Source organism: Corvus cornix, chromosome Z (genome assembly GCF_000738735.6).
Source record: "Corvus cornix cornix isolate S_Up_H32 chromosome Z, ASM73873v5, whole genome shotgun sequence".
Classification (NCBI taxonomy): Eukaryota; Metazoa; Chordata; class Aves; order Passeriformes; family Corvidae; genus Corvus; species Corvus cornix.
Genome location: NC_046357.1, coordinates 63,679,117 through 63,703,187, shown reverse-complemented (window position 1 = coordinate 63,703,187; position 24,071 = coordinate 63,679,117). Strand labels below are relative to the sequence as shown.

Below are 24,071 nucleotides of genomic sequence, written 5' to 3'. Positions count from 1 at the left end.
GTCATTTAACTAGCAGTATTTTTTTCTATTCTTAACACTGAATTGATACAGCAGCATAGAATTTATTTTGAGCAACTAAAACAGGTTATTTTATTGACATATAGAGCGAGAGAAAGTTGCTGCTGAAGGCATGAACTTTAGCTTTTGTTCAATATTGGCAAATTCTACTTTTAATTTTTCAAAAAAAATCAAACCAGTTTTTAATTTGCAAAATATAGTGTGGAGTTCTGATATTCAAATAATTCTAGGATTTTCAACTTCAGCGTAACTCTACTACTCCTCATTTGTTTTTATTGGATACATTTAAGCCTCACTTGTTTTCACAGTCAGTTAAGCATCTGAAATCTGAAAGAGGAATGACACTTTTTTCGGAAACTCTGTTCTTCTATTAAGTCATGTAAAATACAGGCAAATGTTAATATACATTGGTTTTTGTAACTCAAGTATAAAATTCTCTTTTGCTGTGAAAGCTCCTGCTAGGTTCCAGCGAGACAGTTATATTATTCATGAACTATGACTCTTCACAATTTTTGTTTTCAGAAAATAATACTGCATGGGTTGTTTGGATAAAGTAATAATTTCTTGCATGGTACCAAAAATTTTATTTATTCATACTAATCACCTTAAGAATCAAAAGGAGAGAATTTTCAGATCATCTGAATTATCCAGTATTTTTACATCAGTTCCTAAAAATTAAGTCCCCTAACTTTATTGCCTTTTTGAATACTGATGAATCTGTATTATTATTGATGCTTTATCTCCTTTCCATATTTTAAAACTGCTGCTACCCTATGTTTCACAATTCTCTTCCCCATTACTGCCAAACCTCTACATCCAGACCACAGAACTCAGAAGAATGAGGTAAAAGTACTCCTTAGGGCTATGCAGCAAAGGTAGATTAGTATAAACCCATTTTCCTAACTGAAATATAGAGTAAGCTCTTAGGTAAGGTTCTGTGTGCTCATGTTTATGTATCCACAATATTCTATACCACAATAGTAACAGAATGCGTCTTCCCATAGTCAGATATTCCCACAATGAGCTTTTAATCTGGAACAGAATTTGGAGATACACCATAGATAAGTAAGAATAAAGCATTAAAACATAGGATCTCAGTATTCTGAACAATTAGAAATTTTTTTGAAATAACCTACCAAAACTAAACTAAATCAGGCAGAAAAACTCATTAAATGCAGGGAAGTTACAGATACTGATCTGTAACTCACGTTATTTAACATTTACATCTAACATAGTTACACTCAACAACACTGTATTTTTCTTATGCATTCAGAAAAATTATAAACTGTTAAAATTTAACATACGAGATTTAATTATTTGCAAGCTGTCAAGGAAAAGGTATGCCTTCATGATTAAGTTTTCACAGCATTCTTACTTCTGTATCTTATACATATATAGTGCTTTTTTTACAAAAAGTACTATGTAGTCCTTATTCTGACAACATAATACTGCAATGCATTCTGTCACAAAAACTGTGTCAGTCTGCAAGAACATCTGAGTGACTAAGAGCCTAGTCTCAAAGGTTTGGGATCAGTCTGAAATACTTACTGTCGCTGGGGAGGCCCGCGTTGTGTGAGTCACTGTATGACCAGAATTTTCCATTGAATTGCCAATCAGATAGGTCCCTCCTGAGCTGCTAATGAGTTGTCCTCCTGTTACGCCCATCTGAATCCCTCCAGTGCCCACCATGCTATGAGACGAGACCACTGTTGTCACCTGTGCAGAACTTCCTTGAGTATCAAAATAATTTCCCCCAGTGTTTTGACTGTACATCTGGGTTTCTGTGTAAGGATAAGTTGTTGATCGGCTTCAAGAAAAGAAAATAAAAGAAAAGGAAAATACATTATTTGTATTTCATTTATCTGAGGGTGATGTTATAACTCTAGAAATTTATTTACAGTAACTAAAATAAAATCAAATAAAGTTGGCAAACAGTCCCTGTCTCCTCAGAGAATATTTAATCAAATCAAAGCATTAAGTAACTAACTCAGTGTCAATGTTAAACCAAGTATCTACCATATATTATAGAAAAACTGTCAGTCTTATACAAAGAGGAAGAGAGAAAGGAATAACAAAAATTGAAGGCAGGCACATAGAGCTAATCCAATTATTAATATATTGCAAAGCAATTTACAAAGCTCTGCCTGTATCAACATTTTTTTAAATTTGACAATAGGATTTTGATTTCTAGTCAGATGTTGTATGTTTTGCATAATGTGCAGTTTACAAAATTACAAATAATTCATACAAATATCAGCTAACAGAGTCCAATGCTCAAGAATCCTACATTGTCTATTGTTTTTAAATTCACTGAAGCTATTGACTGAAGCTTGAAATTCTGAGTTTGCTGGTATTTTGGGAAATGCAGTCATTTTTACAGGGCAAATTCAAAATTAGACATGAATTCGTGTAACGATAAAAAACTGCACTTAAGAAATAAAATCAAACAGAACTACGACTTGTAAAACAGTCGCAAAGATTAAAGAAGTTACAGGAATGCAACAGTAACATTTTAAAATAATTATCAAGTGTGAAACATTCACATGTCATTAACCAGTTTACCCTAACAAACTACTCAGCTACTGAAATCTTCTATCATGTGTTTCATATTCTTATTTACTTATCTTGAATCATTATTTTTCATGCATTATAATCTATTTATAATTTTTGAATTTGTATTTGCTCCCATGTACTAAATTTGATATTAAACTCAACCTATTTCAAAACTATAAAATAAATGTAATTCATTATTTCAAAGACTGTATCATATGTTGTCAAGCATGACAACAAGTAAAAACCAGTCTGTTTACCCAACCATTAATTCTCTTATTGAAGCATAAAAATCTACATAAATCCAAAGGCAATATTGATTTGTACAGCATGTAACTAAACAAGTTAAAACAACCAGTAACCAAACAACAAAACCCCAGACACTTTTGTACAGAAACACAAGAGGTGGATGCAGCACTCATGTTTTATGCAGTAAGCTGATGATTAAGATACCTATGCAAGTATGGTAGGCTTTTCTTCTCCTTTATCTCTACAATGTTTATTTTTTTATTAATATGGAGAAAAATTCAAGGCAATTTATTGTCTTTTTTTGAATTATGAAAGCTTTTGTAAGACTACTTTACTAGTAAACAACAGACTCAGAAATTATAATTTCTTCTTTACCTTCAAAAAACCGTTACTTCTAAATAACTGAGGAATGTAACAGCACCCCATCAACAACCAAAGTCAGAAATTTTGCTTTATTAACTATGGCCAAAACAGTTTCTCCCTTTGCCTTCAGAGACTTCCACAAACTCCAAAACTTATGTTTTAAAATTTGAAATGTTTCATAAGCCTCATACTACATTATTCACTCTTACCCCTCTTTAAGTTACTTAAACACTTTCCATTTTATTTTGAGTATTTCAAAAGCCTCAAGATCACCTGCAAAAAAACTTGAAGCTAATGTAAAAGAAATGCCTTGCAGTCTGCTGAAAACAAAGCAAGATAGTTCTTTTAGGGACTAATGCTCAAACAGACATGTAATCTATTAACCTTTCTTTTGGAAGTGAAAATCAGTTGATCTTTGCCTTGCAATAATCTATGTATGCACTTAGGTACTGTGCAAGTCCTGATTAATCTGCTCTCTCGAACCAAGGTATGTATCATAGAGATATCTTGTGATACCTTAGGGATATTGTTTATTTTAGAACCGTAGAAAAGAACTACTGAGTTGTTAAGGTTTGAAAAAAATACTGAGTCCAACCATTAACTGAACACTGCCATCTTCATCCCTAAATCATGTCCCTGTGTACCACATCTAGATATTTTATGAACATTTCCAGGGATGGTGACTCCACCACTTCCCCAAACAGCCTGCTCCACTTCTTCATCACCCTTTGCAGTGAAGAAATTTTTTCTTAATATCTAACCTAACTCTCCCTTGGTACACCTTGAGGTGATTTATCTTGTGATGAGCACAATAACCACTACCAGACTGGATGTTGCCTCTGTCTTACATCTGTGAACACTGTTACGCAGCAGAGGACAAATGTAGGGAAATGTTGTGATGTAGGCTCAGGGGAAACAGCTCATGGAAATGATCACCAAGTCACTGAACACTGTAATTTCTCCCAAAAGAGGAAAGAAAAATCTTGGTATCAGCTGTCAGTAAGGAAAGGAATGAAAGGATAAGATCATTGTTGACAGCAAAAGCAGACAAGGCTAGAGGAAATGCACTGTACAAAAGATGCAAGGAGAACAAATCTCACTTGCAAAAGTGGAATTGAATTTTGGAAGCAATGCAAATCCAAGAGAATGCTCCAAATTCTGAAGAAAATTAAGTCACAGGCTTGGTGTGGAATAGGAGATGAATTATTTGTTTGCTTTTACCTTGTTTAGGTGTATCTGTACATCATACGTATCACCCGTAGACCTGTATATCACGCATAGGCTTTAAATAAGGACTGATTGTAACAGAGCACCTATTTCTGCTTATAATAGTACTCTGTATCACTGTATCAATGAGACACATCAATGCATCAGACTCCAAAATAAACACACTCGTCCATTTGGCCCAACAACCAGCAGGTTTTTCTAGACCTGATCATTGGAGATGATTTAGCAAACCTTTCACAAGAGAGATCAACTGGGTACTTAAAATTGAGATGAAACTATTATTATTACATGCAACAGTAATTGCAACTTAGCAAAGAGATGTTTAATTTAACCAAAACTATTCCATCTGGAAATTAAAAATGCAGTCGGATAAGATGATGTTATAGAAAGAAGTTTTGAGAAATGATGTTTTTAGAAAGCAGACTTGAATGTTTTAAGGTCATTGCACATGGTAACATGACCCTTTAAAATAAAGTTGTAGCAAAGAGGAAAATAACTTCAAATAAGGAAGTGATTATCTATTTCTCCACAGCACTTGTAGCAAAAATATGTAATACTTTCTCAAATAGCCTGACATATATCATAGTCAGTTCTTTTCCACTGTAAAGGTTGTAGAAACATTTTTAGGTCTTCTCTCCTTTTAACAGCTGGATATATAGATTGCACAGGGACTGATCTCAAAGTTTTCTTGCTCTTTATGAAAACACATTGATGATTAGCTCTTGCTTGAGATAGAAGGAAGGTAACAGAACCTGACAGTTACTACTACTGAAACACTGTGAAGTTTGGTGTTTACTAGAATGTGGCATTAGAAAGTTTATCAGTTACAAGTAAATTTAAAGTCTAAGTAGATAGGCTCCAGAATCCCAGTTTCCAGAAGGCTGTGCAAACTAGATCATGTTTACCCTGAGAGCAAGTGACACAAAGTCAGGCACAGTGTGAATACAATTTAGATTAAGCAAGCCCAGAACAGGTATCTGATGTTAAGATCCCACACTAGAAATTAACGATACCAGCAAGAGTCAGACTAGCATTACAAGATACAATAATTCAAGGCATTTCCTATTATGCCTCATTGCTTGCTTACATAAATTTTATAATTATTTACAAAATATAATATATTATATTGCTAGAAATAAAAGTGACAGAGTTGTGGTAAAAAGTAGTTTAAAACACTATTTTTTTGCACATGAAAACAGAAAATAATTAATTTCTACATTCAGTAAGCCCCAGAATTACCACACAGATTAAGTGCGATGTCTTGCCCTATATTACAAACTCTAATATAATGTTACTGAGCCCAGCTTTTACAGACATTTTTGTCTCTTCAAAGACACTGACATTCTGAAAAAAGGAGACAAATAAAAGCAGTGGCTCAGAAAGAGTAAACTTGTTCTTGTCCTCCCTTTGTTTTCAGTGTGCACGTGCACATTTGGGAAACAGCTTATTCCCAGATGCACCTGTGATCAGATTCTATGTAAATACCTGATCCATTGACTACTATGTATCAGTGTTCAAGCCATCCCATCATGTTTCAGTGATTTACATTGGCTGATCATGGTCCCAGATTTTCTTCAAAATATATTCCAATAATTTCTGTATCTTGCAAAGTAAGCAATTAACTACAAAATTTTTATCACAAGCTCCATCTTGGAAAATTCAGGTGTTGGCCAAAATGCATATAAATCTAATTTTTTACTTGAAGATGCATAGCTTTTACAGTTTAGCTTGAAATACCAGCGTTCCTGCACAGTGGCCGTACACAAACAGCCTCATAATTCAAACAAGAAAACCATTCTTTATTTGTTTTTCTGTAATTCTAATTCAAACAGACAAGTAACGCAATAATTACTATCTTACTCAGCAACTAATAGATGCAGAATTACTCCTGTGGGTTTTGGTATGGATTACTGAGACAGCTTAGCAGGTAGGCATGCAAGTATTTTTTTCACTGTCATCTCTGTAATGAAAGTGAGGCTTTTATGATACTTAATTAACTAAGGTATTATTTTGTGGGATACAAATATGATAAACATTGGATGAAAATAAATATTTCAAGATACAGTTATTTGTGTGCAGAGTAGCTAAGGCTCATGATAATGCTATGGAATTGCAACATTTTAGAAAACCTCCAAACCAAGAAATTCTTTCATGCCAGAAGCATATCCTCAAACTCCTTTAAGTTTTTAGGATGATCTTGTGGTCCTTAAGCTAATAGTGAGCTTCACAGAAACTACAGAGAACAGAAACCTTCGTCTAATACTGAGGGAAGGCCTTATCACTGCCAGATTCTGGGTGTATCCTGAGCAAAGGGAAGAAAAGGTAGTGCCATACACCCTGAGACTGTCGCAAGAGAACATGACACAGCCATTAAATTATAACAGAGAGGCATTTATTAGCCATAAGAAAGAACTGAGATCTTTAACACTCAGTCCAAGACCATTTTCCACATGGAAACAAAGCAATAAAAGCACACACTATGCACAGCTACAGAAAACGCTGCAAACTGGGAAAGAGAGTAAATGAAAACAAAGGTGCAATTCTATAAATTTTATTTGCAGGATCTGTACATTACACAGGTAAGGAAACATTAATTACAGATCTATGAAATTCTGATGAAGCACAGCAGACCTAAAGTCCAAGAAATATGGTATTGCCACTGTTAGGAACATGTCAAAGGGTACGTACTAAATCTGCAAGACGTCAGGAGTTGGGCTTGTCAGGCTCTCTTTGTCTAGACTTCTCTGTCTTAGCCTAGGGGTTTGTTCTAGCAGTGATTGCTGAACAATTAGATAAATGTTACTTATTCTGCTTCCATTTTAGCTTAGCTTTCTATGACTGTGTGGTATGAAATCTATAATTAAAATGCTGAGGCATTGTTCTGTCTAACAGACAATAATATCAAATAGCTATTCCATAGAGAATAAACAATCCATGATCCTAGATTAAAACTGTAGCAAAGAGGACCATAAGCTGGCATTACAGTATTCAAGAAGTATCCACTCTAGCAGAAACAGATCACATAAAACAAATTCAGATATACTATAGAAATGGAAACCAATGAATAACAAATAAGGTAGAGACTGTGCTAGAACATTAAAATAGCTGCAAGTGGACACACTGTGGATTGGCCCTCACCACCCATCATACATTGTCCACACGTAACACCTGTGCTAGTGGTAAATTGCTGTAACTCTCTGTAGCTCAGACTGGAGCCATTCATCTTAGTATGCATAAGGGTAGTAAAAGGAAAAGGATAATGCCAGAGAAAAAGGGATAGATACTAGTAACTACTAGGAAGATAACTTTACCTATATTGGTAATAATTACTTTATTTAACAGTTAAGATTTTGATTAGGGTAAAAGTAAATTCTTGGGTCTGCATAAATGGTGTGTTTTGCCAACATAAACCCCACAAATTGCTGTACAAAAAGTTGCTGAAGAATGTGGTTTAGATCCACCAGCAATAGCAATTCTTGTACAATCCCAGCAATTAAAGCCCTTTTTGCCCCATCAGAACGACCAGGTAAATGGCTACATTTTATTCATATGTTACAATTTGTACAAAGAAAGTTCATGTCTAGTATGCGGATCCAATTGACTTCTTAACACAAGTGCAGCAATAATAGTCTTAATAGATCCTGAACAGCCAGGTAAGCCTGTACATGCTATTGCAACAACAATGCACTTTAGTTTCAGGATAGAGCGACATGCTTGACAAGCAAAACTGTTGTTAACTAGAGACAAATGTAGATAACATAGTTCAAATATTCTCGTATCATACAACATATGTGACAAGTTGTGGGCTACACCCCTTGTGTTATTATATTGCCTCCAATTATAATAAAACCAAATAACTTCTAAGCATAGACAAATCATGACATAAAATGCATGGAAAGGATTGTGTTATAAGAATACAACAGTTACACCTGACAAAGTCTGTGAAATCTGACAAACTTCTTACTTTTATAATGCAAAGAATCAGGTAAGTTTTTCTTGATATATATTGTTAACTGCATCCTTCGTTGCTATTGTATTGATTTAAATCAATGCTAGTTTGCAAGTGCTGTGTTTTAAAATAAAGGATAATTCTTTTGCAGAATTGTAGAATGGCTTGGGTCGGAAGAGACCTTAAGGATCATCTAGTTCAATTCCCCCCGCCACGGGCAGGGACACCTTCTATTAGTCCAGGTTACTCAAAGCTCCATCCAGCCTGGTTTTGAACACTGACAGCGATGGGGCATCCACAACTTCTCTGGATGACCTGTGCCAGTGCCTCACCACCCTCTGAACCAAGAATTTCTTCATATATTTGATCTAATCTAATCTAAAGCTCTCCTCTTTAGTTTAAAACCATTCCCCCTTTAGCCTACCACTGCCTACATAAGAAGGCCCTCTCCCACCTTTTTTTAGGCTTTTAATTACTGATAGGTCACAATAAGGCTTTTCAGTCTGACCTCATAAGAGAGGTGCTCCAGCCCTCTGGTCATCTTCATAGCCCTCCTCTGGACCTGCTCTAAGAGGTCCATGTCTTTCTAATTGCTGAGGACCCCACAACTGGACACAGCACTGCAGGTGGGGTCTCATGAGAGCAGAGTGGAAGGGGGGGTCTTTTATCAGGCATGCTGTGACAATTTATTCGAGATTCCCATATGAATTAATATCTTCACCCTAACTATGGGTTGCAGACTCCTTATGCTATTGCTAGAGCAGTACTGTTGCTTGATAGATTATGGAAGAATCCTGTATTTGATTCTGAGTTAGAATTAAAATTTTGATTTATCATGATCATAAAATACGTCAAACATACAATCATAGAAAGACTACCCAAAATCTGGGGTATAAAAGCATATGGGAAATGTGCTTCACTATATATAGTTTTCAAAAAGTCTGAGTAGAAACACAGACTGGTCCATTCTCCATCAATGAAATTACTATCTTTAGAAAGGCTAACCTTCCTGTAAGTATTGAACAACAAATTGCCCATCTACTACATTGCTGCTCACAACAACATGGATAAAATCTTCTTTGTAGGAGGACAAAACAATCTAGATTTGGCTCACATGCTAAGAAGAGCTTTCTTCTTTTATATCCTATTTACTGATTTTGCAGAAACTGACAGAGGGATTCAGATATAGAAACACAATAAAATAATGGAAACCTGAAGGTTTATAAGCAGTCAGTCACATCTGCTTCTGTTTTTCCCTAGGACTGTAATAAGTAGTGTATTACACTTTTTATACACTGCCAAAAGTCCCAACAGCACATGTAAGAAGTTAAAAGTAATAAAAGAAAAGAGAAACTTGAAAAATAGCTTATTCAAGAATGACCTCTTTTGGAAGTTAACAGCAGACTATCATGATCACAATGACGTTATGCTGCTGTATGTGTAGATAGTATCACTGCCATTTGTAGCACAAGTCCAAAACACAGCCCTGTACTAGCTACTAGGAAGAAAATTAACCTATCCCAGACAAAATCAGTACAATAGGGAAGTCTAATGCATATTTAAAATACATTGTTTAGGATTTACAAGTGGGAAAAAAAGCAGAGAAGACAGTACATGAAAAATTAATAAATCAAAATGTGCTAGTAGAAATGACCAAAGAACACTGTCAAGTGTTAGCATCATATGTCTCTGATCCAAACAATATTACTCTTTTGAACTGCTTTTGGATTACCATCAATAAATAAGTACCTTTAGACAATCAAAAAGCTTTCTAAATTGTAATTCTTTGTAAAGCCAATTACAAAGCAAAAATGGTAAATGAAAAAAAACATGTTGAGAAGATCCTTTCCAACCAACAGTCTACTTTGAGGTTTGAGCCAGTTTCAAAGCTGGTGGTGCTCCAAGCCTGATATTTGACTAGATTATGTCCAGAAGCCACATGAAATCTGTATTTTTTCTTTAATCTTTCTTAGCTTGTGTATTGAAGAAAGAGACTTGATGATGGAAAAGCATGTTCAGGAAAGCAGGAAATGCACAATCATGTGCAAAAAAGGTGTTAAAGAAGCAGCAAAAAGAGACTGTTAATTTCCTTCCTCTGCCCTTCCTCATTCCTTTGGAAAAATAAACTGATCTCATTTTATGAAATACAGGCATGAAATTGCATTACTACTTTCCTTAGAGAATAACTACAGCTGCTGCACTTTTCTATCATTTGCCACTAGGATTGCAGCGAGGAAGACAGAAGGCCCTGCCTTTTGTCCTAAGGACAGAAGTCTTACAGTATGTCTTTCAGACAGAACTTACCCATGAACTAGAAGATACTTTTTCAAACAACGCTATGCCATACAGGGTGGAACAAAAACAACCACATGAATTCTACTTACACAAAAGTTCTGCCTTAATAAAAACAGTGTGAATTCACAATTTCATCCAAAAAACCTATTCTGACACTAGAAGAACTGTAATTGAATATTTTTTCTTTCCAATTTTTAATATAAAGTAGTTGATAGAATTTAGTTGAAAATATACATTTAACTTCTCATTTTAATGAACATTAAAATTCAGATCATTTTCCAACTTACATAGCTCCATTAGTGTAGACTGTGTCACTTCCCTCCACATACTGAACCTGGGCTGGGTAGACATGCTGTACCTGTTGCACAGTCTGCACTTGCTGTACCTGAAAACAAGAAATCCAGAAGTTTGGGATATCATAAAGAAGTACCAATGCTCCAGTGCACCCAGTGGCTTCTAAACAACACAGAGTATCTCTGTTCTCAAAATTACTAAAGGTATATCACAGCACTGGCAAAGAAAATTACTGTTCTGACACAGTATTTGTGCTGTAAGTTTGGTAAACAGAGCCCTAATACTGAAGATGCACACTCACAAAGCATACATATCTTCAGTGCCAAAGACATAACTAACTGGAAAGCATAAGGATGAGATGAAGTGTAACTTTGCTTTGCACCAAGCTGCAGAATTACATTTACTACAGAAGAAAGTATCATTTGATTATATTTATGCTTTTTCTTATTCCACTTAAATAGTACAAGCCTTAAAATCATAGCTCAGATATGTTCCAGTAAGTTTAGAAATAAACATTCACAGTAACATGCTTTAGCTCTTGTTTAACTGGAGTTAAATTACGCTGATACAAGATCTTTTTTTGCAGTAGTGCTTTGACCCAGTGTACAATTATGGGCCAAACCCCATAGTCTGAGTAACTGCTTTCCCAGAATATTATCAGCTATTAAAAACTTCACCACAACCCGGTTTTACTTCCATGATCAAAACAACAAGAGGCAGTAAGGCATTAATTATCTTCACATATATTGCTAAGGACAGTTACTCATCAATTCCTTTGATTCATACACTATTGTAGGAATGTTTCAGGTTATGCAAATTTTCTCTCCAGTCTTAATTTTTTGTCTTCTGCCACAGTAAAGATGAAGACTTTCATCTTTTACACTTTCCATCTTTCAGAGAAGCCGTATTTTGGTCCAAGAGCAGTCTAGAACCTAAAACATGCAAAAGGGACTTACAGAGACTTCACAGATTGACGCAATTTTACCCAAGGAATTGAATCAAGAAAGTATCAATGCACTTATTTAGTAAATAGATATAACATTAAGTGACAATAATTTTTCTCATATTTATTGTTATAATGCTACTCCAATCTAATCCAGTTCGTTCTAAGGACTGCAAACACTATAATCCCAGATCAGTCTGGGTTTCATGCACTTGATGAACCCCCTTCAAGAGCTCTTTAAAAATATCCTAATCTAATACTTTCACCTGTGTTGTGTTTTAAAAAGTTCTGCAAATAAGCACGTTTCCTACTTTTTCATCATATTGACTCTGACTGTGAAACAAATAACCTAGATTTTCACAGAAACCTTCCCTTAGGTTGACATTAAAACCTAAAGTCTGAAAAAGAGACAAAACAGCCAAAGTTTAGAATGCAGCTATACTACCATGATGAAAAATCAGATGCTTCTGTCCATTAACAGCAATGAGACAGAACATGATGACTAAAATATCTATTACAATCCAAATTATTCTGACTTCCCACATGAATCATTACATAAATTGAGAAATACACCTAAAATACAATTTCTCACTTCAAAAAGTATACTTTGAAGATGTTTGCTTAATTATTAAGGTAAGGTGCAACTGTGTACGTTTCATCTCCCAGCAATAATTAGTTATTTTACAGAAAGATTCAGTTCTCAAAGTCAACACAAAAAACTCTGATCAAAATTATGCACATTACTAATACCTTAGAAAATTCTTTGAATTAAAAAACATAAATAGCTGTATTGTGCAAACATCTCCAAAATTAAACTATTTCTATTTCCATCACTTTTGACTTCATAACTTAAATTAATTAAAGTTTCATGGAATGGGCTTGGATCCAAATCCACTGTAAGAAAGAAAGACCTGTAAGCTTGTCAGTAATTTGTACCTCTCAATATTCAGATCTGCCAAACTCTGACAAATGACCCATTCATGCAGTAATTGGCCAAAATATGTATGTGCTTTATTGTGAAACATATATGCAACTTACTGTGATATTTTTTAAGTTTAACTCTAGGCGTATTTCTTCCTTTTGGGTGAGTCAATTCTACAATCTTCAATCAATGGGAGAAGGGGAGTCATTGTTGATCAGTCTATTACAGAACACCAAACTGATCTACTTGACCTCTACTGCGAGAAAACATCTTGAAAACAGGCTTTGTTCTTAAAACCAGTAGCTTGTCACCTGACATGTAATGGATATGCCCCATTTTCTCTCAGTAGCACAGCTGGGGAAACACTGTGGAAATGATGCTGTTGTCAGTATGAATTCCATGTTCTCATCCAATTACTCCCAAAATGCACTTTGTTCCCTATTCACACACATTGAATATGGCTTAGTTCCTATTAAAAATAACCCACACTATTTTTCTATTAATAAAGGAGATGTGATTTTCTCCCTGTAACCTGCATATACTGATAAAATGGAACTCTGTATTGTGTACAAACACAGCACTAAAACAGAGAGGTCACATTCCCGTTCTATACAAGGCATTATATTCTCCCATTATTCTTGAATACAAGCTGCTGCCCATCTCAAAAACATCAGATTCTGCACAGTGCAAGACCTTTCCCGCAGAACTGAAATGATACTGCAGGGACAAGGTGTGTACAGTGCATCAACGTTTGCTGTCTATTGGACAGGAAACTGTAAAATTCCAATATGTGCTTATCTTCTAATTTGGAGTGAGAACAACGAAAAATTAATTTACCATGAAACAAAATACTAAGATCTCTTAAAATTAAAATTTTCATCGCTTAATTTCAACTTTCCAGCAGTTTTTATGAAAGTTCTTTACTAGCCTAATATGTAGTACTACTAGAAACTTCAGGACTGTTTATGCATAGAAAGTAACTTTTTAAAACCAACATTTAAGAATGGATATGCTACACTGCTATTAAAACATTTTATCTAGTTTTGAAAATCAAAATGTTCTTCCTTTAACACTGAAGTTCAATAAAAGAGGGCCACTGAATTAGTTTAATTTCTTTCCAAGACAGTAATGAAAAAAGTTTACAAAAAAACTTACTTTGCTTCAGCTTCTCTGAAACTCAGTACTGCTACAGTTAAATTCAATATCCTGCCAAAGGAAGCTGTAGTCACCACATGGTATTGCAACGTACTAACAACTTTAGGGTGGAGAAGGTAAGAGGCAAATATTTTTCCTGTCAAGCTATGATAAATAAAATAAATAAGGAGCCTTTGGGATAGCCTTCTATTTGAAAATACTGCCATGCTGAAAATCTTTGTTATATGATATTTCCACTACTTTTATTTCCTATTTTACTTCCTTTTAAATATTTTCATGAGAATTAAATCTAGTGCCTCTGAAATTTCTTTTCAATCTTCAACAGAAAGAAATGAAATGTGTATATTTACTCTCTATGACCACAAAATTATTTGAGAGAAGTTGGTTATGAGGAAACAGAACACCAGGAAAATCTGTGGAAAATATGAAAAAATTTTTTCTCTTCACTTCTGTTTTATTTGTCATTATCCTTTCACCATTTATTATGCTGTTAAAGGAGGGATATCAGCTAAGTCATGTAGTTTTTGAGGCAGAGCAGAAATTGTTGACTACTCTCCCAGTGTTTTCCAGAGACCTAAACCCAAATGGCCTTCCTGTATTAAAAAATACTTCATTAATTAATTGAAGTGGGCTGAAAATAGAAAACACAATAAAATATTTAGTAAAGAGCAAGTTCAAAGTACGCAAGTTCAAAATTTGTATGTTGTAGGGTGGACTGGTGAACTAGCCATGGTAATTTTCACTATTGTCTGGCTGGAAAACAGAAAATTAACAAACTCTTACAGGAATTTTTGACTTAAATAAGGTCAGACAGTAGATCTTTCAACTCTCTTGCTTCCATGACTCTAACCTGAAATAAAAAGCTGGAATAGGATTAGAATCAAGCAGCTGAAATGTTGCAGGACAACAAGGGGAGAATTTACTAGCTGAAGAAGAAGAAAAAAGCAAAAATAAATTATATTCTTAATCATACTACCTCAGAGGAACAAATGAGGGACTAAGCTATATTTTATCTATGAAACTTTGTCAACAAAAATAAAGTGCATAAAAGCATACTGAAATGCTGAAATTACACTGAAGCATAAAACAAAGTGTAAGAAGTGAACTTTGATTTCCAATAAAAAGTGCTTCTGTTCAAAGTACTACTAAGCAAAGACTAGAACAACAGAGCAATATATATATATAAGGATTTTTAAATTCCATTTTAAAAAGAACATATAATTATCCACTGTGTCTTTGCAAACAGCTTGGATGTGCAACATTTTCTCTCCTTGGAGATAAAAATAATTTTTTTCCTTCATTAGTATGTATTACTTTTGGCAAGTAACATATAAATAGCACATGCTGTAATATTCTAAGCACATTCATATTTATATAATGGTTAATGTCAGCTCATGATTATGTGTTTCATATGCTAAACATGATTTTGCATTAAGAGCAATTTTGATTAGCAGAAGTCTGCAGCTCCAGTTAATGAATGATAGAATGCTTTGTGAAAGCAACGGCCACTGAGTACACTGACTATGAGGAATTGCTTTGCCCAACTTCAGACATATGAATACATTTTTATAAAATAGCCTATTTTTAGTTTTATTTCTCCAATTCTTCCATATTGCATGGCATAAACTACAAAGTGAGTTTAATTTTGAGTCCTTAGAAGCTTACTGCACTGTGCTGAAGACTGCCTCTTGAAAAAGCACTGATATATGAATGAAAAATCTCTGTATTCAAGGAAACAAAAGACTAAGATAATTCTTCAGGCTATTTAAACAGAATTTAATTATACTCCCACATTTTTGGTTTTACTGTTGTTGCTTTTGCTTATTATTGCCCTCTATCCCATCTCAACAGTGACTTCTGCTATGTTGCATGAAACCAGCTGCCACTAGTGCCACTTTTACAAGAGGAAAAATCCAGGTTTTCATAAATGGTACCTGTATTGTTCCTATTCTTGGAGCATTAAAGCAGACTTTTAAGAGATTCCATATCAATAACAGCTATATGGAAATTAGGGATTTGTTTAGCTGAAAATATTAAACGTTAGTATTTTGTTGTTTGTTCAAAAGACAGGATGCCTGAGTACTAACACAGCTGAAGAGAGAAGGCTCTTAGTCTACCCTTCCACTTATTCAGCTTGCTCTTCTTCAGGGCAAAAATATTTCATTTTGAAAAAAATGTATGTTTTGTGTTCATAAAAGAAACATGATGTCATGAAATCAATCCCAAATTAATGCATTCACAAAATGTCATTTAAACATGGTGTATATACAGGAACAGAAACACAGCAAACAGAGACCTCCCCAGAAAAATGAAATTCTATACATTGCTTTAATATTCACTAAAAACAAATTCATCTAAAATTGCATTATTCACTAGAAAGCACTAATAAATTACAGCAAATCATAATATGGAAGTTTCAGCTTACATCAAATTGTTCTATGTACATGGACACTCATGCTACAGTATCCTTGAATTTAACAAAATCCCAGAAGTGTCCCATTGTTTTTAGCAACGTATATTCACAAGATAATATAATAAAATTTTGAATATTCACACATAATCTGGATACAGCTGAAATTAAGCACGTCCCTTATAAACCATAGGGAAAAAAAGAAACCATACTATTGCCTAAAACCTTCTCTCCAGCTTTCAACATTGGTAACTTTGAATGTGCAGAAATAATAAGGCCTCCCTCTGCCATCAAAGAATGTCTTTACTAAAATAACCAGTATAATGGCTCTTTCTCCTAATTTTTTTTAGGCAAATTGGCCCATTCCTACCAAATGCACATAGAGACAATATTAACTTTAGTCCAATGCAATCTATACACAGATAATTCCTCAGCACAGATGATCATCACACCTGCAATTTCCTCAACACAGCAATTGTTTTTATATTTGCTATTCCTTTTTTTTTTTTTAACCCTACAGTTGAAATTACCTATCCCACCTACATTCTTCATCACGTTTCCTGCTGGCATACCATTTTCACATCTTCACTCTTCCCTTCATCCTCAGTACTTCCATAATCTAATTATCTCTCTACACATATCTCCCATAGTGTTTCAATCACTGCAGTACTGTCTGCATTGGATTTCCCAATATTCTTATTGGATCTTCAATCTCTGATCCTTTTGATTTCCTTTCTCAAACATTATGCCAATTATACAGTCGGTGTTAAGAGTCAGTCAGAAAAGTATAATTTAGTATGTACACAGGGAAAAATAATCCAATATAATGATGGTGTATTCAATGCAAGGTGATACTCAGAAGTAGCAGTACTAAAGGAACATATGTAAAGGTGTTCAGGAACAGTTTTACACACTCAGGGCAACAAAAAGTACTGTTTGCTGTTCTCAATAAGGTATAATCAAAGAAGAAAAAAACCAGTCTGGTCCTTGGCTTCTATGTTTTGACACAAGTGTAACATTATTAAAGGACAACTACCATAAATTCAGAAAGATATAGACAGTTGGTGACAAAGATTAATGCATTATTTATGTGGGAAAATATGTTAAGGAAACTTCCCAGTCTGACCATTCATGAGACTCTCTGTCAGTGACACTCCCAATGCAGAGATTTCAACTGCTGGGCCTGAGGCCCCTTCACAGTGGGCAGCCCCAGTCAACGAACAAGGAGCCTATTCTATCCTCGAAGTTTTCAAAAAGGTAGAAACTTTGCACAAACAAAGCTTACAAATGCTGAAGTCCTGGTCATTCTTCATTTTGCTCTAAGAATAGAACACAAATGCATAGAACCTAACCTTACAGTTCAATTAATACAATTACTAGAACTGCTATAAAGTGTCCTATATGGCACTAACTGGTTTCCAGTTTTCAGTCCCTCACACTGACCAATACTTCACAAATTCAGTATGCAATATTAGCCCATTGGATGTATATCCGATATGCTGAAAACAAGCAACCATGTAGCCCTAACAAACTGCCATCTTGTATCTGAAAAAGTGAAATACAGGAATAGCAAAGAACAAGTCATATAAACTACGTCTATTAAACATCTGTCATGAAAGAAGACAAAAATCAAACAAATTATCCAGATTGTATTTCACAAAGAAAAAAAGTCTTTTACTCACAAACTTTACAAAAGTTATAGACAAAATCTCCTAGAAAGGTTAGCTAAGTTCAAGCATCATACTATAGAGCAATAGAACTACGAGGCATTACAAACTGAGTCTACACAGCAAGAAAAAGATATTAGTGAAATGTATGAGACTGTGAGACACATATATAAAAATGCACTGGAATTTAAGAACTCAACAAATGCTGAAGAGTTTAATTTAGAGAAAAGTGCTCCACCAGCACAGAAACAAATGGCACTATTTAATAAAATATGTCTAGTTCTCATATTACTGATTAGGAAAATGTGAAGTCAGTTTTGATGAAAAACAACATCAGATGTCATCCAGAATACCCATCACATGGACAGCTAATTTCCGTGTTTTCTGGAAAAATCCTGGACAGCCATCATGACTTTCACATTGAGTCCCCATTTTCTACCTCCACACTTTTCCTTTTTAGCACCCCATTTTCTTCTGCCACCATTTCCTCTAAAGCCCATGGGTGCTGCACAGGAGTAACCACCTCATGTAACAGAAGAGTGCACTGTGCTGACTGCTACACAAGTCTTCTTCCTTCCCTGGCAAATGTACATTATGAATTATTGATTGTCATACCATAAAAATCTTCATGACATTGTGCAGGGAGTGACACTCTGCGGGGAGTCAAGCCTAGAGGTGCAAAGGACAGTGCTTTTCATATTTACATTTGTATTGCACTTACTTGGACATCCAAATGGATGAAGAAATTATGTAGTCAATAACTTCAGAAACATATGCATTTTTTAAAGGAAAAAATGTAAATAGTAACATAAAGCAAACTTCTGTGAGCTACTGCATGAATTATATAATAAATAACAGTTAGAATCATGTATGAGTACTACCAGAGCTTGTCAGATGTTCTAGTTAAGGAACAGATCCTGAAAATAGCTTGCTTTTCTCTGGTTATTTTAATTTCAGCAAACTAAAATTGCTAAAAGTAGAGCAAAAGTTCCTTTAGCAGTCTTGCACAAAACCAAGTTCCTCATTATATTGTAAAGAACTATTATTTGGAATTTTTTTAAATCTCAAAATTAACAGCCACGTACCTGTTGCTGAACTGGTACTTGCTGTACTACCTGTGTGGGCACTGCTGCCTGGCCAGCCACAGATGTCTGTAAAGTCACAGTCGAACCTGTATCTGCCCCAGTCTCTGATGTCTGCATGGTGATCTCTGAGTAAAATTAAGACAAAAAATCAAAAGGTTAGTGCATAAATGTTTTTATTTTGTCACTTACATTAGCATACTATTTTGTCCTTTATCTCTGTTAATATTTTAAAATTAGCTAATACCAACCTTGTTATGAGCCCAAAGATTTTTTTCTCCCTACTAGCACACGAGTTTGTATAAACAGGGTTTTATATTACTTTTATCTTACTTATATTTGAAATATCTTTTGTTTACATATGAAGAAACGTCACTTATCTGAGCTTTGTCACTTTAGGAATAATTCAGAAAAATCAGCAGCAGATCTTCTCTCAGCTCATAAATAACTGCTCAGTGTTCAAAACCATTTTTTTCTCTGGCTTACTGAATTACACTAAAGTCTCTATACAATAAAATTCAAAGCTGAACTTGAAGCAGGCCACAGAATGAAGGGCTCTACTCTGGAAAGCAAACTCTGAAAAGCATCTAATGAGTCATAGTGAAAAAACAACTCAAATAACATTCTTTAGTAGAAAGCACTAAAGCAATCACTGTATTTAAAATCTAATAAGAAACTTTTTGACACTAAAACCACATAGAAATACATAAACGGTAGAAAAGTACCTATGATCATGGCCCTGACATTCAAATGGAATGACAAAATTTGGGTAGAATAAAGAAATGGTTCAAGAATCAAGGAAAATGCCTGACATTAAGAAAACTTATCAGAAGGACAACCAAGAGTGACATCCCTTCATAGGAAACACATATTCTGAGTTGCAGAGTCCTCAATTTTGCACAGCCAAAATGACAATACAATTGACTGGTGACAAACCAAAATGAATTCAAAATTGTGAATCAGCCTTTTATTCCCCCCTTAAATTTCTTTTAAGCAGTGGATGATTAACCAGTGAAAATAATAAACAGAAGAGGCAGGTTCTTTTTCATCTTCAAAACAGAAGGCTGTATGTTTCTGTGAAGAACTACAGTGAACAAACGCAAATTACTAGTCTGTAAACCAAATGTTCTGTGAGAAATTTCACTGCCTTTAGTCACTATTAATCTGTATTAGCTACAGAATACTTTGGCAATCTGAGAACCACTGTCACTAAAAACGAGTAGCTTTATCACGCACAATAAAAGAGATTTATATGAAAAAAAATCTAATAGGTACTTTGAATGACCTATGCAAGTGATTTTTTTTCAATTTAACTCATGAGACCCAGATGGCTGACAGTGAAGAAACTGGACTTTAATGCCTACCACCACCACCACCACCAAATAACAAGCTCCCCTAAAAATCCTACAATATTTTTTGAAACAAAACCATAATAAAAAATTCAGGGACATGCCACTAGATAGCAGGAGAAATTAATTACTGTACCAAAAAAATTTCAGTGTTCTCCTTGTTTGACAACAGAACCAGCTGTCAACAGCAAACTTTCCTTTCAAGGCTGGGTTCCACAGCAGTTTAAGCTGATTTAAGGCTGGGTTTCTGCAGTTCCTCCCTCCAACTATCTCTAATTCACTTTGAATTCAAACGTAGCCACTGCAGAGCAGAAAACAGGTATATAAATATGGTATGAGGTCAGGCAATAGGGCCAGGACCTTGCCAGTTGGGACCATTCTTGGTTTAAACTCCAGGAAACCATGCCTATGGCACACCTGATTGATTTAAATGCTTCTTCCGAAATATTCAGAAAGACTGATAAATCCTTGAAATTTAAATTCTGATAAAGTCTGATTAATCAACAGACTCTCAAGAGTTTCATGTTAACTGAACCCTCTACTTTTAAGCAGTGGATGCACTTCAGGACCCAGCACACCTGACAAAAATCAGGATACAAAAGAAAATAATTCCCCTCTGCAGCTGGAAGGGAGGAGGTAGAGAATCAGGAATAAAGTTAAGCCTGGGAGGAAGTGGAGGGTGAGGGGAAAGTGTTTCGAAGATTTAGGCTTATTTCTTACTATCCTACCCTGATCTGATTGGCAATAAATTAAAATAATTTTCCTCAAGTCGAGTCTGTTTTGCCTGTTGTGGTAATTGGTGAGCGATCTTTCCCTGTTGTTATCTGAGCTTTTAGTTGTATTTTCTCTCCCTTGTCCAGCTGAGGACTGGAGTGATAGTGCTTTTGGTGAGCACCTGGCATTCAACCAGGACTGCTTCCATTGTTCTGGTTTAGGTCTCCATCCTAAATGCAAAGTTTTATTATAGTTCAGTACACTGTACAGATTTTTCCGTCTAGGTACCATACAATATGGTTTGATGGTTAACCTTAAGTATATTCCTATTTACTGGAAGTTTTTCTAGCATCACATCCGTGATGCAGTCAGTGTTACTCTTTTACACTGCATCAATATGGAGAACACAATTTTATAATAGTACTGGTTTTGGCTGGGGTAGAATTAACCTTCATTACAGTGGCTGGCATTGGGCTGTGTTTTGGATTTGTGCTGAACTCAGGGTTGATAATACAGAGATGTTTTTGCTGTTGCTGAGCAGGGCTTGCACAGAGCCGAGGCTGTTTCTGCTTTTGGTACTGCCACTGGGGAGGGCACTGGGGGTGCTTAGGAGCTTGGGAGGAGACAGAGCCAGGACAGGTGACCCCAAATGGCCAAAGGGATATTCCAGACCCTGTGGCACCATGCTCAGTGCTTAAAGTGGGGGATGAAGGAGGAAGGGGGGGACATTTGGAGGGATGTTGTTTGTCTTCCCTGTCACTGTTACGTGTGATGGGGCCCTGCTCTCCTGGAGATGGCCGAACACCTGCCGGCTCATGGGAAGCACTGAATTAATTCCATGTTTTCCCTTGCTTGTGCGTGTGGCTTTTGCTTTCCCTATTAAACTTTTTTTATCTCAACCCCTGAGCTCTCCAGCTTTTTATCCTTCTGACTCTCTCCTCAGTCTCGCTGGTGGGAGAGTGAGTGAGTGGCTGTGGGGGCTCGGCTGCTGTCTGGGATTAAAGCCACAAAAATAATCTAAATGAAGACTCTCCCATTTTTTCACTGACAGTCTATGTAAGCAAAGGAAGTGAATATTACAGCAGAAAAGACGTCATCCTTGCCTAATTGGACCGTCAGGTGTATGACAAGCAACAGATGAATGTTTGACAAGGCCCTTTTTATTCTGCCTAATTAAGCAGTTGGACACACCCGTCTGCTAATGGTATTGCTTTGTATAGCCAGCGCTTGTTGCACGATGTGACTGTAACAAGCTAAACAGGCCACATTCTGAAAGAAGACTAATTAACCCCTCCAAGTGGGAAAAGATACTGTCGGGACCCAGCTGCTGAACGCAACAAAGTTAGTATTTCTTCAGTGTAATGGGCAGAATTTAGGCAAAGCTGCTATGCTGAAAATTACTCCTCTCCTATATATTCTGTGGAGTTTAATGTTGTCTGTTAAATTCCTAAAGATTTTTTTTTTATATAACCGAATTCTCAGTTGGAATCCTTCTGTTTTCTAGACTTGAAATATGAAGACAGAATGATTTAAGAGTCTAACTTGCTCTATTACTTATCAAATGAGATTGTTAAAATGTGTCAGATTACTGTTTATTTTGTTCCTGGACTACTTCACACTGAACTAATTTACTTTTTTAAGCAACCAGAGTTTGCAAAGTTTTGTTCAGCTACATATGCCTTATTGTCTAGATCAAATAATGTAGCAGGCTTTAATTCAATGCAGAAAATGAAAGCCTGTAATTTACTTTCAAGTGCAGGAGGAAATTTCTTTTTTCTCCTCCAGAAGCCTAAACAAAACATCACAGAAGGTAAACTGAACTAGATCTCGTAATCACATGCAGTAATGGCAGGCTTTTAATAGTCAGAATAAAAGGCTAATCTTAAGATCTTATCTATTTATAATGATGAATAGCCAATATACTAATTAAGAATTTGCAGCAACATAATGTGTTTCACAATAAAGGAAAACTTCTCAGAACATTAAGTTTCAACAATTAATACAGAATGCTTGGTTCCTGAACAAGAGTATAAATGGAAATAATTTTCAGTAATACACTAGTTTCACATAAGCATTCCTTTTCAATTTTTGTATAAACAAAAATTTTACGAATAATTGCCTTCATAATTGTGCGGTGTTAGCTACAAAGCAGAAAACAGATTACACAAGCTATTCACAGAGGAAGAACAGAATATTACAAATAGTTTCTAGATACTAACGTATTTTCATGTTAGAACCCCAGTTTCTTACTAAACACTGCTTGATTGTTTGTCATCTCCCAAGGTTTTTTTCAATACCAAAGTAGGCAGCTGAACTCTGCCTGATATTAGTACTAGATGCTAAATATTGCAGTTAGTAGTACAAATGTCTTTACTCTTTTTTTCAGCTTTTCACAGATTTATGGAGGAGTAATAGTTAACTGAGTGGCTCAGATAGAAGCAGTCTCTCTGGATTTAGGTATATACTTTCCAGTAATAAAACCCTGTAAAAGAGTAACAAACAGAAGGGTGAAATATAGAGATACACACTGGAAGGGACCTGTTCAAGTAGAAACTCCTGGCAATTCCTTCAAAAAAGTTCATAACATAAAAAGCATTGTCTTGACAATCAGTTTACTAAGTACCTAGGAACAGTACTAGTCAACAACAGTCATAATGAAATTCCGTATTACCAGCAGACCACAGCACATGGCTGCTTAGACTGAATGACTACTTCATGACTCTCTCACTTTGATCTACCTAATTTTACCTTCAAAATCATCAAAATTGTATTCACTCTTGCAGGAAAATTAGTCAGTATTACACAGGAGCCCTACCCATCAGTACACACCAGCAACAAGATTACATTCACAAACAGGATAAAGCTTCTCAAAATTTTTGTTGTG

The 24,071-nt window shown here is 35.3% G+C and overlaps 1 protein-coding gene across 4 annotated transcripts in view; it reads right to left on the bottom strand.

Annotated features, from left to right (window-relative positions):
- RFX3 (regulatory factor X3) overlaps positions 1-24,071 on the bottom strand; it is a 110,147-nt gene that overhangs the window by 34,731 nt on the left and 51,345 nt on the right. For all 4 annotated transcript variants that reach the window (XM_039566878.1, XM_039566877.1, XM_039566876.1 and 1 more), the window contains exons 2-4: positions 19,128-19,252; positions 10,939-11,036; positions 1,567-1,825 (exon numbers count right to left, since the gene is read on the bottom strand). In XM_039566878.1, the coding sequence (XP_039422812.1) occupies positions 1,567-1,825; positions 10,939-11,036; positions 19,128-19,244 (474 nt within the window). In that variant the 5' untranslated portion in view covers positions 19,245-19,252. The remainder of the gene's footprint in view (positions 1-1,566; positions 1,826-10,938; positions 11,037-19,127; positions 19,253-24,071) is intronic.